Source organism: Pogonomyrmex barbatus, unplaced genomic scaffold, assembly GCF_055798465.1.
Source record: "Pogonomyrmex barbatus isolate J1 unplaced genomic scaffold, ASM5579846v1 scaffold13, whole genome shotgun sequence".
In the NCBI taxonomy this organism is placed as follows: domain Eukaryota; kingdom Metazoa; phylum Arthropoda; class Insecta; order Hymenoptera; family Formicidae; genus Pogonomyrmex; species Pogonomyrmex barbatus.
Genome location: NW_028297109.1, coordinates 918,365 through 931,465, shown reverse-complemented (window position 1 = coordinate 931,465; position 13,101 = coordinate 918,365). Strand labels below are relative to the sequence as shown.

The following is a 13,101-nucleotide window of genomic DNA, read 5'->3' as shown; positions in this document are numbered from 1 at the left end:
ACTTACGGAATCTATCTAGGGGACACGATCGTGGAAAATGTCTCGGGGAAAGCATACTTAAATATCATAAACACGCGGGACGAAGAAGTAGAAGTCAGGGTGCCGACCATAAATCTTAGACCTCTGAATGAGATGGTCGACCTGTGTGAAACCAGAATAAAGACATTAGATTATCACGAAGAATTAACAACTTCACACCCGAATTCCTTTCCAAGAGAGACCAAACATATTGACCATAAAAAAGAATTGTTAAACGAAAATGAAATAAGTAGAGAGGAAGACGAGATTATGAATATTGAAATTGTTAACGAAAATAAAAATGAAAATAAAAATGAGAATGAAAGAGAAAATGCAAAGACAAAAGAGGACGGAAATATAAATAATAAAGAAATCAAAATTTCCATAAATAGAGATAAAATTAATAAAAATTTAAAGGTCAAAAATAAAAACGAAATTAAAATGAGAGGAAACAAAAGGAGAAATCATAATTTCGATACTCAGCAAGAGGGAAGTTACCAAACCTCCTCTGAGATATCCTCCCATCCCAAAATCCTCGGAGAGGGAAGTTACCAAACCTCGTCCGAAAATTTAAAAAATTTTGAGTTCCTTGGAGGTGAAAATTGTCGAATCACTTCAAAGGTTAATTCTGGAATTGCCGATGAAAGTTTCCGCACTTCTCGAGCATTTTCCAGCTCCATCGGTTACGAGGAGGGAAGTTACCAAACCTCACTACGTAATCCGACACGATTCTGCCTAAACGAAAACGACAATACTAATGCCTCAGTCTCGCTAAAAGGCGATAAATTCCCAAGAGTTGGGATGTTCTCAGAAAAAATGAATAAAAAAAATGAACCCTCTCATATTACCGTCAAAGAGCTTATGGAAAGAATACAAATAAATAAGTCGAATGAAATAAACCTCGGCAAATTAGGAATGAAAAATAAAAAACCGTCCTCGAGAATTTTTAAATTAAGACAAAATCAATCTCAAGTGATAGTAGACGAATGTATACGTAAGCGCAAATCAAAACATAAAGAGAAAGTTATACAAGGGATACAAAGTAATAACAAGGAAAACGGAGCTATCAAATGCTTAATACTATCGGAAGAAAACCAAAAGGATAGGCTCACAAAAATTATAGAATTATTACGACTAGAGCACTTGAATAATTATGAAAAGGAGAATGTGATAAATCTTATAATTAATAGTCAAGACAGGTTTCATATACCTGAGGAAAAACTGACAGCAACTAATGTTTTACGACATAAAATATCTACAACAGATGATCAGCCGATTAACACCCGTCAGTATAGATTTCCGCAAGTTCACAAAGAGGAAATAAACAAACAAGTAGAAGAACTGCTAGAGGGGGGCATAGTAAAACCTTCACAGTCTTACAATACGCCCATATGGATTGTACCCAAGAAAGAAGATTCCCAAGGAAATATGGTATTAGATCTCGATGGAGAATGGTATTAGATTTCCGGGCATTAAATGACAAAACTATCGGAGATGCGTATCCACTACCAAATATAGTCGATATCTTAGATCAATTGGGAGGAGCTCGATATTTTTCGGTATGCGATCTAGCCTCAGGATTTCATCAAATAAAAATGAATCCAGCAGATAGCCATAAAACCGCTTTCACAACACCTTTTGGGCATTATGAATTTGATAGAATGCCATTTGGATTAAAAAATGCTCCTGCTATCTTCCAACGATTAATGGATTTAGTTTTATCAGGATTACAAGGAAAGGAATTATTTGTTTATATGGACGATATAGTTATCTACGCGTCATCATTAGAAGAGCATGAAAGAAAATATAATCTTTTAATAGATAAACTACGCGAAGCAAATTTAAAATTACAGCTCGACAAATGTGAATTTTTAAAATCCGAAGTAACTTATTTGGGACACGTCATAGACAAAAACGGAGTTAAACCCGACCCAAAAAAATTAGAAGCCGTACGACGATTTCCTAGACCTAAGACACCCCGAAACATTAAACAATTTCTAGGACTAGCGGGATATTACAGACGATTTATCTCTAATTTTTCTAAATTAGCAAAACCCTTGACAAATTTATTAAAAAATGACGTACGTTTCGAGTGGACACAAGAACAAGAAGAATCATTCGAAAAATTAAAACAAAGATTATGTGAAGAACCCGTGTTGCAATATCCTGATTTTTCAAAGCCTTTTATCCTAACCACCGACGCTTCCGGAGTAGCCGTAGGAGGAATATTGTCGCAAGGTGAAATAAATAAGGACCGACCAGTCGCGTATGCGTCACGAACTCTAACTGATAATGAATTAAAATACGATACATACGAGAAGGAAGCGCTGGCTATATTATACTGTGTTAAGCATTTCCGCCCATATTTATACGGCCGAAAATTTACTTTAGTCACAGATCATAAACCTTTATTGTGGTTTAAAAACGCTCAAGATACCAACATGAGAATATTACGATGGAGATTAAAATTAGCCGAATACGATTACGATGTCGTATACAAAGCAGGAAAAACTAACGTAAATGCTGATGCGCTATCCAGGAATCCGGTGAATTTCGAAGAAGTGAACTGCAAGGCGATTATTGGTCGCAAAACTTTGAATCCCAACGAAGCAAAGGATGCAGAAATAATTTCTAAAATGTTAGAAGAATCCGACGAGGAGGAAGAAATAGAAGAGGACGAAAACTTCGAGTTATATCTTTCAGATGACGAGCAAACAGAAAATTTATTACCTGACGACCATCTGTTTAAAGATAATACGGATTCCATACCCTTTACACAAGAAGAACTGGATGAATTACCAGTGCAGCAGACAGAGAAAGCATTAATACACGATCCACCGAGAGCCAGAAGAATGCTCACTCGCAGCCAAACGATAAATGAACGAAATAAACACTTAAATTCAATGCAACCCAAAGAAATCGCGGATCAAGCCAACAAAAGCGACACGGAAAAAGAGAGTGACGACGAAGGAGGAAGCGAAATAACTAACGAAGAGAACGAAGAGCTTAACAGTATAGATAAACTTAAACCAACTATCATTGGCCATAAGCTAATAAAAAACAATGTTGTCGATTCCCGCGAATTATTATTTTTGCGGAAAGATAACATAGCATATTTTGTCGATGTCAACGGAAACCCATTGGATTCTGGAGCACGAAAATTACTCGAGCGCAACGAATTGCCTACCTTCAATAAACTCGCTCTGTGTAGACCGCAGGTTATAAAACGCAAAAACTACTTTCATGTGGCCTTACCCATTGAAGAAGGGTCGAGAGAAGGGCCAACAATGATTTTAAATTATATAACGCAAACTCTGATGGAATTACGAAAAATAACAGAGGAATTAAAATTAGAAACTATTAGCATTGCTAAAACGGATTTCATTTGCAATATTCCTTGGAGCAATATTAAGACACAATTACAAATGACCTTTCTCGACTCATTAGCTAAATTAATTATTTGTAACGGATTAGTAAAATACCCTCCGAAAGATCTTCGCCCTTCTATAATAGGCGAAACACATTGCTCACCTACAGGTGGACATAGAGGCATTACTAAAACGTATAACAGAATTAAGCATAATTACTATTGGGAAAATATAAAATCTGACGTCCAACGGTATATTCAGCAATGCTTACAATGTCAACTGAAAAAGTTAGTACGCGTTAAAACGAAACAGCCCATGATAATTACCGATACTCCGGGAACAGCCTTCGACAAAGTAGCAATGGATATTGTCGGGCCTCTACAAAAAACTGAGAGAGGAAATGAATACATTTTGACACTGCAAGATCAACTGACTAAATTCAGCATGGGAATTCCCCTACCAAATCAAACCTCTGAAACAATAGCCGAGGCTTTTGTTAATAAATTCATTTGTATATTCGGAGCACCCAAAGCAATACTAACCGATCAGGGAAGAAATTTTGTCAGCGACTTAATGAGAAAGATTGCAAAACTTTTTAGAATTCGTAAGTTTCGTACAACCGCCTTCCATCCTCAATCCAATGGATCTCTAGAGCGATCGCATCACGCCCTAGGAGAGTATCTTAAACAATATGCAAACGAACAAGAACAATGGGACCGATGGGTTAGCCTCGCAATGTTTAATTATAACACCTGTGTACAAGAAGCTACAAAACATACTCCATACGAATTAATATTTGGAAAAATTGCAAGAATACCTTCGGAAAAATTTCTAGCACCAGAAGATAAATTAACTAGTTACGATGACTATTTGGTAACTTTAGTCACTCTACTCCATAACCTTCGAGGGAACGCGCGTGAAAATATCATCGAGGCGAAACATAAATCAAAGAAATATTATGACAAAAAAATCAACCCTCAAACCTTTAAATCTGGGGATTATGTTTTCCTATTAAAGGGACCTAAACCGGGTAAATTTGGGGATCAGTATACCGGACCACACGAAGTATTAGAAATATTAAATAAAAATAACGTAAAAATTAGAATAAAGAAAAATAGTCGAATTGTCCACCCTAATCGTTTACGAATTTCGCATATTAAATTACCTCCAGATAAATAACAAGAAAAAAAATAACCTTTTCCAGATGGATCTCCATAATTGCTGGGCAGTAATAATAACAATTTTAACAATCCGGTTTCATAAAACGCATGGGATAATAGGCTATGACTGCGGCTCGCCCTCAACAAATCTAACAACCTTATCTCTACTAAATATCGAGGAATGCGACATTCCGCCACAGAACGTAAATTCAACTAATGTCTATATACAACTTCTACAAATAAACGAATTCGAGTCAGTAAAGGTTATTCAATGCAAAGTCGAAATAGACAGATTAATAAAAAAATGCGGAATGTTTTCCCATTCCATGGATGTGTTGAATGGCAAATATTCATATATAGAAGAAACATCACGTGAAGTATGCCAACGAATGCATTCTTATGGAACTTATCAGTTACATAACGGATATATCACTGGATTAAAACCGAATCATACCATTGCCCGACCAGTAACATTGGCAGGACACGTAGACGCCGATGGATCGTGCAAGGGGAGCACGTATTCGGATCCGTACGGCACGTGGACTGACGTCGTGGTACTCGCCAGCATAAAAATCTCACTACAAAAATATATAGCCGACGTACGAATAAATAGCAATCGAGTACTACTCAGATCCGGAGTGGCCTGTGAACTCACTACCACCCATTGCACAGATATAGAGGGAGGTGAGACCTATTGGGATCCAGTGCCCGCCGACACTTGTAAATTCAACAATTATGGAGTATTGTACAGTGGGATTGCAGACAAAATAATAGATAACGTAAATGAACAACAACTAATAGTCTATTCATTAACTGCACAAGATACAACTTTCGCCTTGACTAGCAAAGGAAAATACGCAACATGCGGTTATACACTCACTCGAACCGAACATCCTAAATTAATCATCTTCGAAACCTCGCGTGGCGTAACGATTTTCAAACAACGAACGCGTGTCTCTAACCTCGACATATTCACCTACATGAATTCCAAATTCGTATACGTCGAAAAGCACATCCGTACGCAGATACATCAATTATACAGAAATATCCTTTTGCAACAGTGTGAACTAGAGCAGGGAATGTTAAAAAACGCTTTAGCTATAGCCACTCAAACACCCGATATCTTTGCTTATTACTTAATGAAAGGACCTGGATATATGGCCCTGTTAGCCGGAGAAGTAATACACATCGTAAAATGCGTACCCGTGGAAGTAAAAATCACAAGAACTGACAACTGTTATAATCAGCTACCAGTCATGCGGGGAAACGAAACCTATTATTTAACGCCGCAGACCCATGTACTATTGCGACAGAGGACTCAAATAAATTGCAACTCTTTCGCACCTACTATGTATCACCTAGGAGATTCATGGTATAAACTTATGCCTAAACCTGTGGAATCATTGCCGCCCACAATTATGAAACCTATGACCAAACCTACGTGGAAATATGTTAACCCTGGATCGCTCGCTACAAGCGGAATATACACCGAAAATGATCTCAATGATCTACGCGATCACATATTGTTCCCTGCTGAGCGACCGGCGGTGCTCAACACGGTAGCCAGGCGGATGATGGGACAACCAATCTCCCTGAACGGGGGATCATTTTCAAATTTATTAGACGAAGCATCCATAACAAAAATCGCTGCATCCGCATGGAAAGAATTTTGGAATAAATTCTTAATTTTCGGCAATATCAGCGCCGGGATAATTGGAATATACCTCACCGGGAGAATCATAAAATTAATGATAGACACGATCGTACATGGTTACGCTTTGCATACCGTATATGGATGGTCCATACATTTACTGGGCGCCATCTGGGACTCTATTACTCATCTTTTATTACTATTAGGCACAAAAAGGGTTCAAAAACCCGAACAGGCCAGCGCACCAGAGTCTGACCTGTATAGTAAGACCCCGGAAAACCAAGTATATCCTTTATTATCACCAGAGGAAAAACCAGGATTTTCGTTCGAACTAAAAACATAATATCAACAAAACAACCTCTTTCCTTTCCTTCTCCTATCTACTATTCCCTCTTTTCAACCACCTAACAATTATTAAACTTTTTAGAAGTGAAGAACATAAAAATAAAAGGGAGAAGAGAAAAATGGAAGCTATCGATACCAGCCGTTTGACTCGCGGGCGTCTCGAGTGTAAGATCCTACGAGTAGAATCTCCGCTCTTGTTTTGGGTGCGGCTAAAAAATGGAGAACCAGCTCTGCAAGATCTATCGGAAGAACTTAATTTCCGAATGAACCGCAAATCAAAAGAACTCACTTGCTGGCCCAACGACATAGAGGAAGACAAGCCTGTTGCCATAAAAGACGGCGACGTATGGCAAAGGGGATTGATTACGGGAGTCAACCCGGCCCAGAGGACCGCCCGGATCGATCTCAGAGATATAGGACGCCAGGTGTGGAGATCATTCCATCAAATCTTCCGCCTGGAAGGACGTTTCCAGGAGTTAAGATGGCAGGCTCTTACCTGTGGACTAGCCTACACAGGACCGGCTAAACCAACTAGATTTTGGCCCAAGAAAACGAGAGCTCTGTGCCGAATCCTAGCTGAGAGACGCAGTGGATATATTAATATCGTGCGTCCATTGGAAAATGGGGCCGCAATGGTCAAATTGGTCTTGCCGCACGAGGACGACTGGGGGGTCACGAACCTTCGTGACGCATTGGTATCCCTAGGGGAGGCACGAGTCGAGAAAGAGGCCCGAATCGTGGATACCTTCCCAGCAATCTAAAAAAAAAAAAAAAAAGAAAACTTTTTTTTGTTTATATACTCAATTAAACAATCTTTGTTTTATTACTCAATTATACAACCTTCGTTAATTATACAACTTTTGTTTAAATATTCAATTATACAACCGTTGTTTATTACTCAACATCATACAACCTTTGTTTTATTATACTATCCTTACGTCTGTTAGCTATACCTTTTTTCTATCTCGTATACTTATTTAGTCAATAAAGTAATGTTTAAGTGAACAATCATAAACATTATAATTTAATGATTTAATTATAATTACTTAAGCTCCTTGTATACATATATCATCCACTTCCTTTATTATTAAACTTACTATATTAAATTTTTTCCTTTTGTGGCGTGAAGAGAGAGGAAATGTAAGACGATTAATTCTTTATTCATATCGGTGTTGCTTGAGTGCCTACTGGAGAGCGAGAGCGCTTATTATTTTTATTTTTCTCTCCTCAACTGCAATTACCAATCCTGAACCGCAGCATAATAATATTAACAAGTCAGTGGCAGGATAATAATTCTACAATTATATAATTGCCCAGTCGAATAAATTGTCATGCGAATGTCACCTTATTTAATATAACAAACATACCATATAATCAGACGACACACAATGACTGAGGCAGGTACAGAGCGCTAACACGCCTAATGACCACGGCTTGATCATTTGCATTAAGATCCCGAAAAAAAAAGGGAAAAAAAAAACCGGGGGAAGAGGATAGAAAAACCATCTTGGAATGCAGAATATGGAAAAATAATTTCAAGCCGAGCGGGACGCGACTGGTGGTACTCACGTAATATATATATATATATATATATATATATATATATATATATAAAAATTTCCTTACTCTTGAACGCTATATAAGGAATAGAGTTAAGCCAAATTTACCATAAACCCTTTCGAAAATTTTATAATTCTTCCGAATTTGTTTTTTTTACATAATAATAATAATAATAATAATAATGATGATAATAATGATAACACTAGTAATAGTATTCTTCTTATCTAATCCAAGCATCCCAGCATGCAAGGTCTTGCTCATTCTTCACTCTCCACAACAAGAAGAAATAAACCACTTCGAAAAAAAAAAAATACGCATTAACAAATGTCAGACATGAAACATTTAAGATATTTTTCAGAAAAAAAAACCAGAGGAAAGGAGAGAGTGAATGATGCGCACAACTTAATTTTAAACAGTATCGAGAAAACGATGTAACGTTAATTAATGTAAGCGAAGACGAGGAAGAACGAGGGAATAAGGAAGAGGTTTTGGTGGTCGCCTGTTCCTTCTTTCTTCTTCACAAAAAAAAGGGGACCGAAAGCGAAGAATTATTATCCTATTGTTGCAAATGTTGTGCACTCCCAACATTTGTCTAAGTCGGGAGGTGTTACGTCCGGGGTACTTCACAAATTCTTCTCTTTCGGGAAGGAAAAATTTAACGGCTGCTAATCCATAAACGGGCACTTCGAACGATCAAACAAAAATAACCCGATCAAACAAAAAAAAACTCTAAATAAACAATCGTTCTCCCGAGATATGTCTCATTATCAAAAAATCCTTGGTAAACAGCCTTGTCGGCGCCGACAAGTTTACGACTTACCAATATAAAAAATTAATATTAACAAAAGCAAATTCCTAACGGATAAGAAACGCGTTGGATCGTTCGGGAATGACACTCCCCACATTGGTGGGGAAACACAAAAAGCACCAATCAAGAAAAACTGATTAATGGCCGTTGGCTGGCACACCAATGAGCGATTAAGAGTGTGAACTAGCGGGAGAATTTTTATTAATAAATTCTATCTATCTAAAAACTAATTCTATCATTCGCTGGGAAATCTGGAAATGGAAAAACGACCACAAATCATAGGACACCGCTTCCCTCCTTCCTCTATATTCATAATTTTCCTAAACTATCATTTGACAAGCCAACACGGAAATCCATCACGCCCTCAGATATTCCCATCCCTCCGGAACCTTTTAAAAACCGCGACTCGGAGCGGATCGCTCTCTTCTTCCTGATACATTCGAGGTCGACACCTTCCGTAACTATTACAGTTAGAATCTGTGCGCGACTTTATTATTCTCGAACAATTCAACGATCCAGCCTGGGCAATTGCATTCCTAGACCATCGCCACCGGCCACTACAACAAAAAGTAAGTCCAAGCTTATCATTTTTCCCGCGGTAACTGGCAGTTTGGTTCGCGACCTCTTATTTACTTATTTCTCTCAATTTATTTATCTTAAAACCACTCCAACATTCCAAATTGGCAAGCCGCCGATTAACTCGGTGAAGCTGCCTTCCCTGACTTCACAATATTCATTTCCACAACCTTCTAACCGGGCAAGCCGCCGATTAACTCGGTGAAGCTGCCTCCTCCAATTCCACAACACTCCAACCGGGCAAGCCGATTGATTCGGTGAAGCTGCCTTATTTCGATTCCTCAACTTCTCTCTTATCTGACTTTCATTTATATAGTGAACCAAACAAATGCCATTCGGAACGGACCAACGAAACGGGCATTGCGACACCGTCGCGAGAAGGCAAATAAGCAGATTCGTCGCGAATGCCACGCCGAAGAACTCGCGGAGCGCTTAGTAGAAGTAGAGCCGGAACTAGCCAACACATCGCTCCACCAATACGCCTCGGCCCTCCGTTCCGCAGCCGAATTCGAGAGCAGGTGTACTCCGGAAAATTTCGACGTGGAGAAGTTTTTTCACCTCGTCCGTCAATTCCCTCGCTCTCCCGCCCATCCATCTCCCGGCACCTTCTTCATCCCAAGAAAATTTAAACCTGACAAACAATTCTGGGACCAAATCTCCAGGCATGCAGTAACCGATACTGTCCCTATGTACATTTCCCGTGATCCTCTCCCCTACCTCGTCCCGATTAAGGCATTCCGCACCGCGCACCCCAATCCTCCTCCACACCTGCAACCCGATCCTATAGACATGTTCGCTATCACCAATTTTTTACCCCAACTTGAGCAACTGGGATTATAAGAGATTTTCCTGGCCCGCGTTCGTTTTTTTTTTTTTATATTTTTTTATGTATAAGATTTCTCTTTGTTACCAATACTTCAACCTTTTTATGTACACGAACAGAAAATTGTAGCTCACTTTTATTATTTCTTATTAAATTAATTGATCAAAATTCGGTAGTAAACATTTTTTTTTCTCTCCTAAACTTGACCCCGCGCCGTTCCCGGCTCCCTCAGGATCGCACTAGGTCCATCCCTGGTCAAAGAGATTCGGTTCTCTGACCTAAAACGGACCGCCGAATAGCGCGGGCGCAGGTAAGGGTAATAACGTCGCTGACGCTGACCCGATCCCTGCCCCCCTTAACGCGCGTTCGACTCGCGGATCGGCATCACGACGTCGCTCCGCGAGAAAAGGAGAGGTTCCGTGCGTCCACCCGAGTTCTCCTCCTGACGAGAGATATTATCTTTCGTTCAGAACACGGACGTAACAATAGCTTACTTATATGTATTCTTCTCCTTACAGTATATCTTTTCATAATTCATCATCTTCGGAACCTTGTACATCTCGTATCTTGGGAAGAAGATTTGCCACAGCTTACAAATATAACGTAACATACACAGCTTATAAATATTTGGATATTGGAATCAACATGGGACCTGTATCCTATGTGAAATTACGTATTGGTAATAATCGAGGCAATCAAATATTATTGCCTTATGTAATGTGGAAAACCTTCATCGAGAAACGTGTGGATATCGAGCAGCTTGTGCAATCAATTGCTCCTTCATCATTGTTGATTCATGATCTAATTATAGAACTTGTTCGAATGCGAAATACAAATATTGTAAAGTTTACATTGCGCGATACATGCTTGTACATGAAGCCGTCAACCGTATTCTTTCTATTTGAACTTGAACATTGCGTCGAACATGTATATTACAGGATCTATGAGAATATATATGGTGTCAGCGAAAAATTTAAACAATTTATAAACTTTTTACGGCGGAATTGTATCACAGATAAACATATTGCAATAAAAACTTTGCGCGAGAGCGACATTTTTGACAAAACTTCGATTATAGGTTATGAATCATTAGCGTACGCAATAGATAATATTGTACACTATGCGTTACATGACCAATAAATGTATATTATGATAAATATTATTCGGTTTATTCTCCATTCTTTCTTTCAATTCAACGGTTTCAGGTTGCGCTGCGATAACGAGTCGCGTGCCGACGCATCTTGTCACGAATAATAATATCACTCATAATAATAATAAATTACTAAGTAATATTTTTAAAAATCTCTTTTAAAAAATAATTAATTTTAAATAATTAATTTTAAATAATTAATTTTAAATAAAATAATTTTAAATAATTTAAAATTTTAAATAATTAATTTTAAATAAAATAATTAATTTAAAAAATTAAAATTACAAAAAAATATCAAGACAAAACAAGATATCTTGGTGAAAAGAGAGAGAACTTAAGAAAAGAGGAAGGAAGGGAGAAGAGAAAGAAAGAGAGAAGAAAAAATGGTAAGAGAAAGAACATGATGACAGCGGCGGCGGCGGCGATGGCGGCGGCGGACCCCGCATCGGTGACGTCACTCCTCGCTTCGCGGACCCCGCGCCATATTCCACCTCCTCGCTCCGCAGATCCCGCGCCTAGTGACGCACTTCCCCCTCCCTTGCCCCGCGGACCCCGCATCCATCGCTTATGGAGTGCCCGCGTCGCGGAATCCCTCTGCCCCTCTACCCCCCCCCCCCCTCGGAGCTCCCAAGTTAGAACCGGCCTTATATAGCTATTATTGCCAATGCATTTTTTAAGAATTATTGATACATATTGAAATAAATTTAAGTAAATTATATGTATTGATTATTTTATTGCTGGCTACAAAGCGCTTTATTTTATATTTGTAAAATAACTATGATCTTTTCGATTTGACATTACATGGAATCTCATTCATTTCAGGTGAATATAATTCCTTTTCTCCTTCAAGGAAAACTTCTTTTTCTTTGAAACAAGCATGATGTTTAATATCATTTAATATAGGAATAATTTTTTTACAATACCGACAAAAGAACATCTGCAATAAAACTTAATCCAATAGAATATGTACTAATATGTACTAATAATGGGTCATCAACAAATACGTAATGTTTTTAAGCTTATATAGTTCTTTAAATAAAAAAAAAAACTGAATATTGATTACCTAAAAATTTCGGTACTACGTTATTCGAACGCGATGAAGACATTTTTTTACAAATAAAGGATGCGTTCCGTTTCTCGCATGATGTACATGATGTATCATTTATCCTTATCATACATTAAACAAGGATAAATGCATTATGCGCATCATACAAGAAACAGAATCCGGATTCAACGGAATGCATCCAAAATGACAATAATGACCGGAATGTATATTAGTACCACACTTAAAAAAAATAATTTTGCTCGATATGTCGGCGCTATTGACGTCCGACACGGCCAAACTTAGAATCGAGCTGTGTTTCGCAGTGTCGTTCTTTGTCTCTCTGTGTCATAGATGGAAAGCACCAGTGTAGATATTATATTACACGGTGTTGCCTGTGTACGTTGTTGGAAAGCACCCCGTGTCTCCTGATACTATGACCGAGCGTTTGTCTTTATTCGAGGAGTGGGGATAGATGTGTATGTCAAAAAGGATATACTCCGTTTTGTGCCTTCGCGTTCTCTCTAGTTCATGCATGCCTACAAAATATACGCCTCTACTTACAATTCCCATTTACAGATGTACGTTTTATATGCATAT

At 38.3% G+C, this 13,101-nt stretch overlaps 2 protein-coding genes across 2 annotated transcripts; both read left to right on the top strand.

The window, feature by feature from the left end:
* Positions 1 to 4,590: 4,590 nt before the first annotated feature.
* On the top strand, positions 4,591 to 6,540 carry LOC148937523 (uncharacterized). The gene has a single exon (XM_089072369.1). It carries the CDS (start codon positions 4,591 to 4,593, stop codon positions 6,538 to 6,540), a length of 1,950 nt encoding a protein of 649 aa, XP_088928495.1.
* A 4,204-nt stretch (positions 6,541 to 10,744) lies between these two features.
* On the top strand, positions 10,745 to 11,466 carry LOC148937522 (uncharacterized). Its single transcript, XM_089072154.1, has one exon. It carries the CDS (start codon positions 10,808 to 10,810, stop codon positions 11,447 to 11,449), a length of 642 nt encoding a protein of 213 aa, XP_088928280.1. The 5' UTR covers positions 10,745 to 10,807; the 3' UTR covers positions 11,450 to 11,466.
* The last annotated feature ends 1,635 nt before the right edge of the window (positions 11,467 to 13,101 follow it).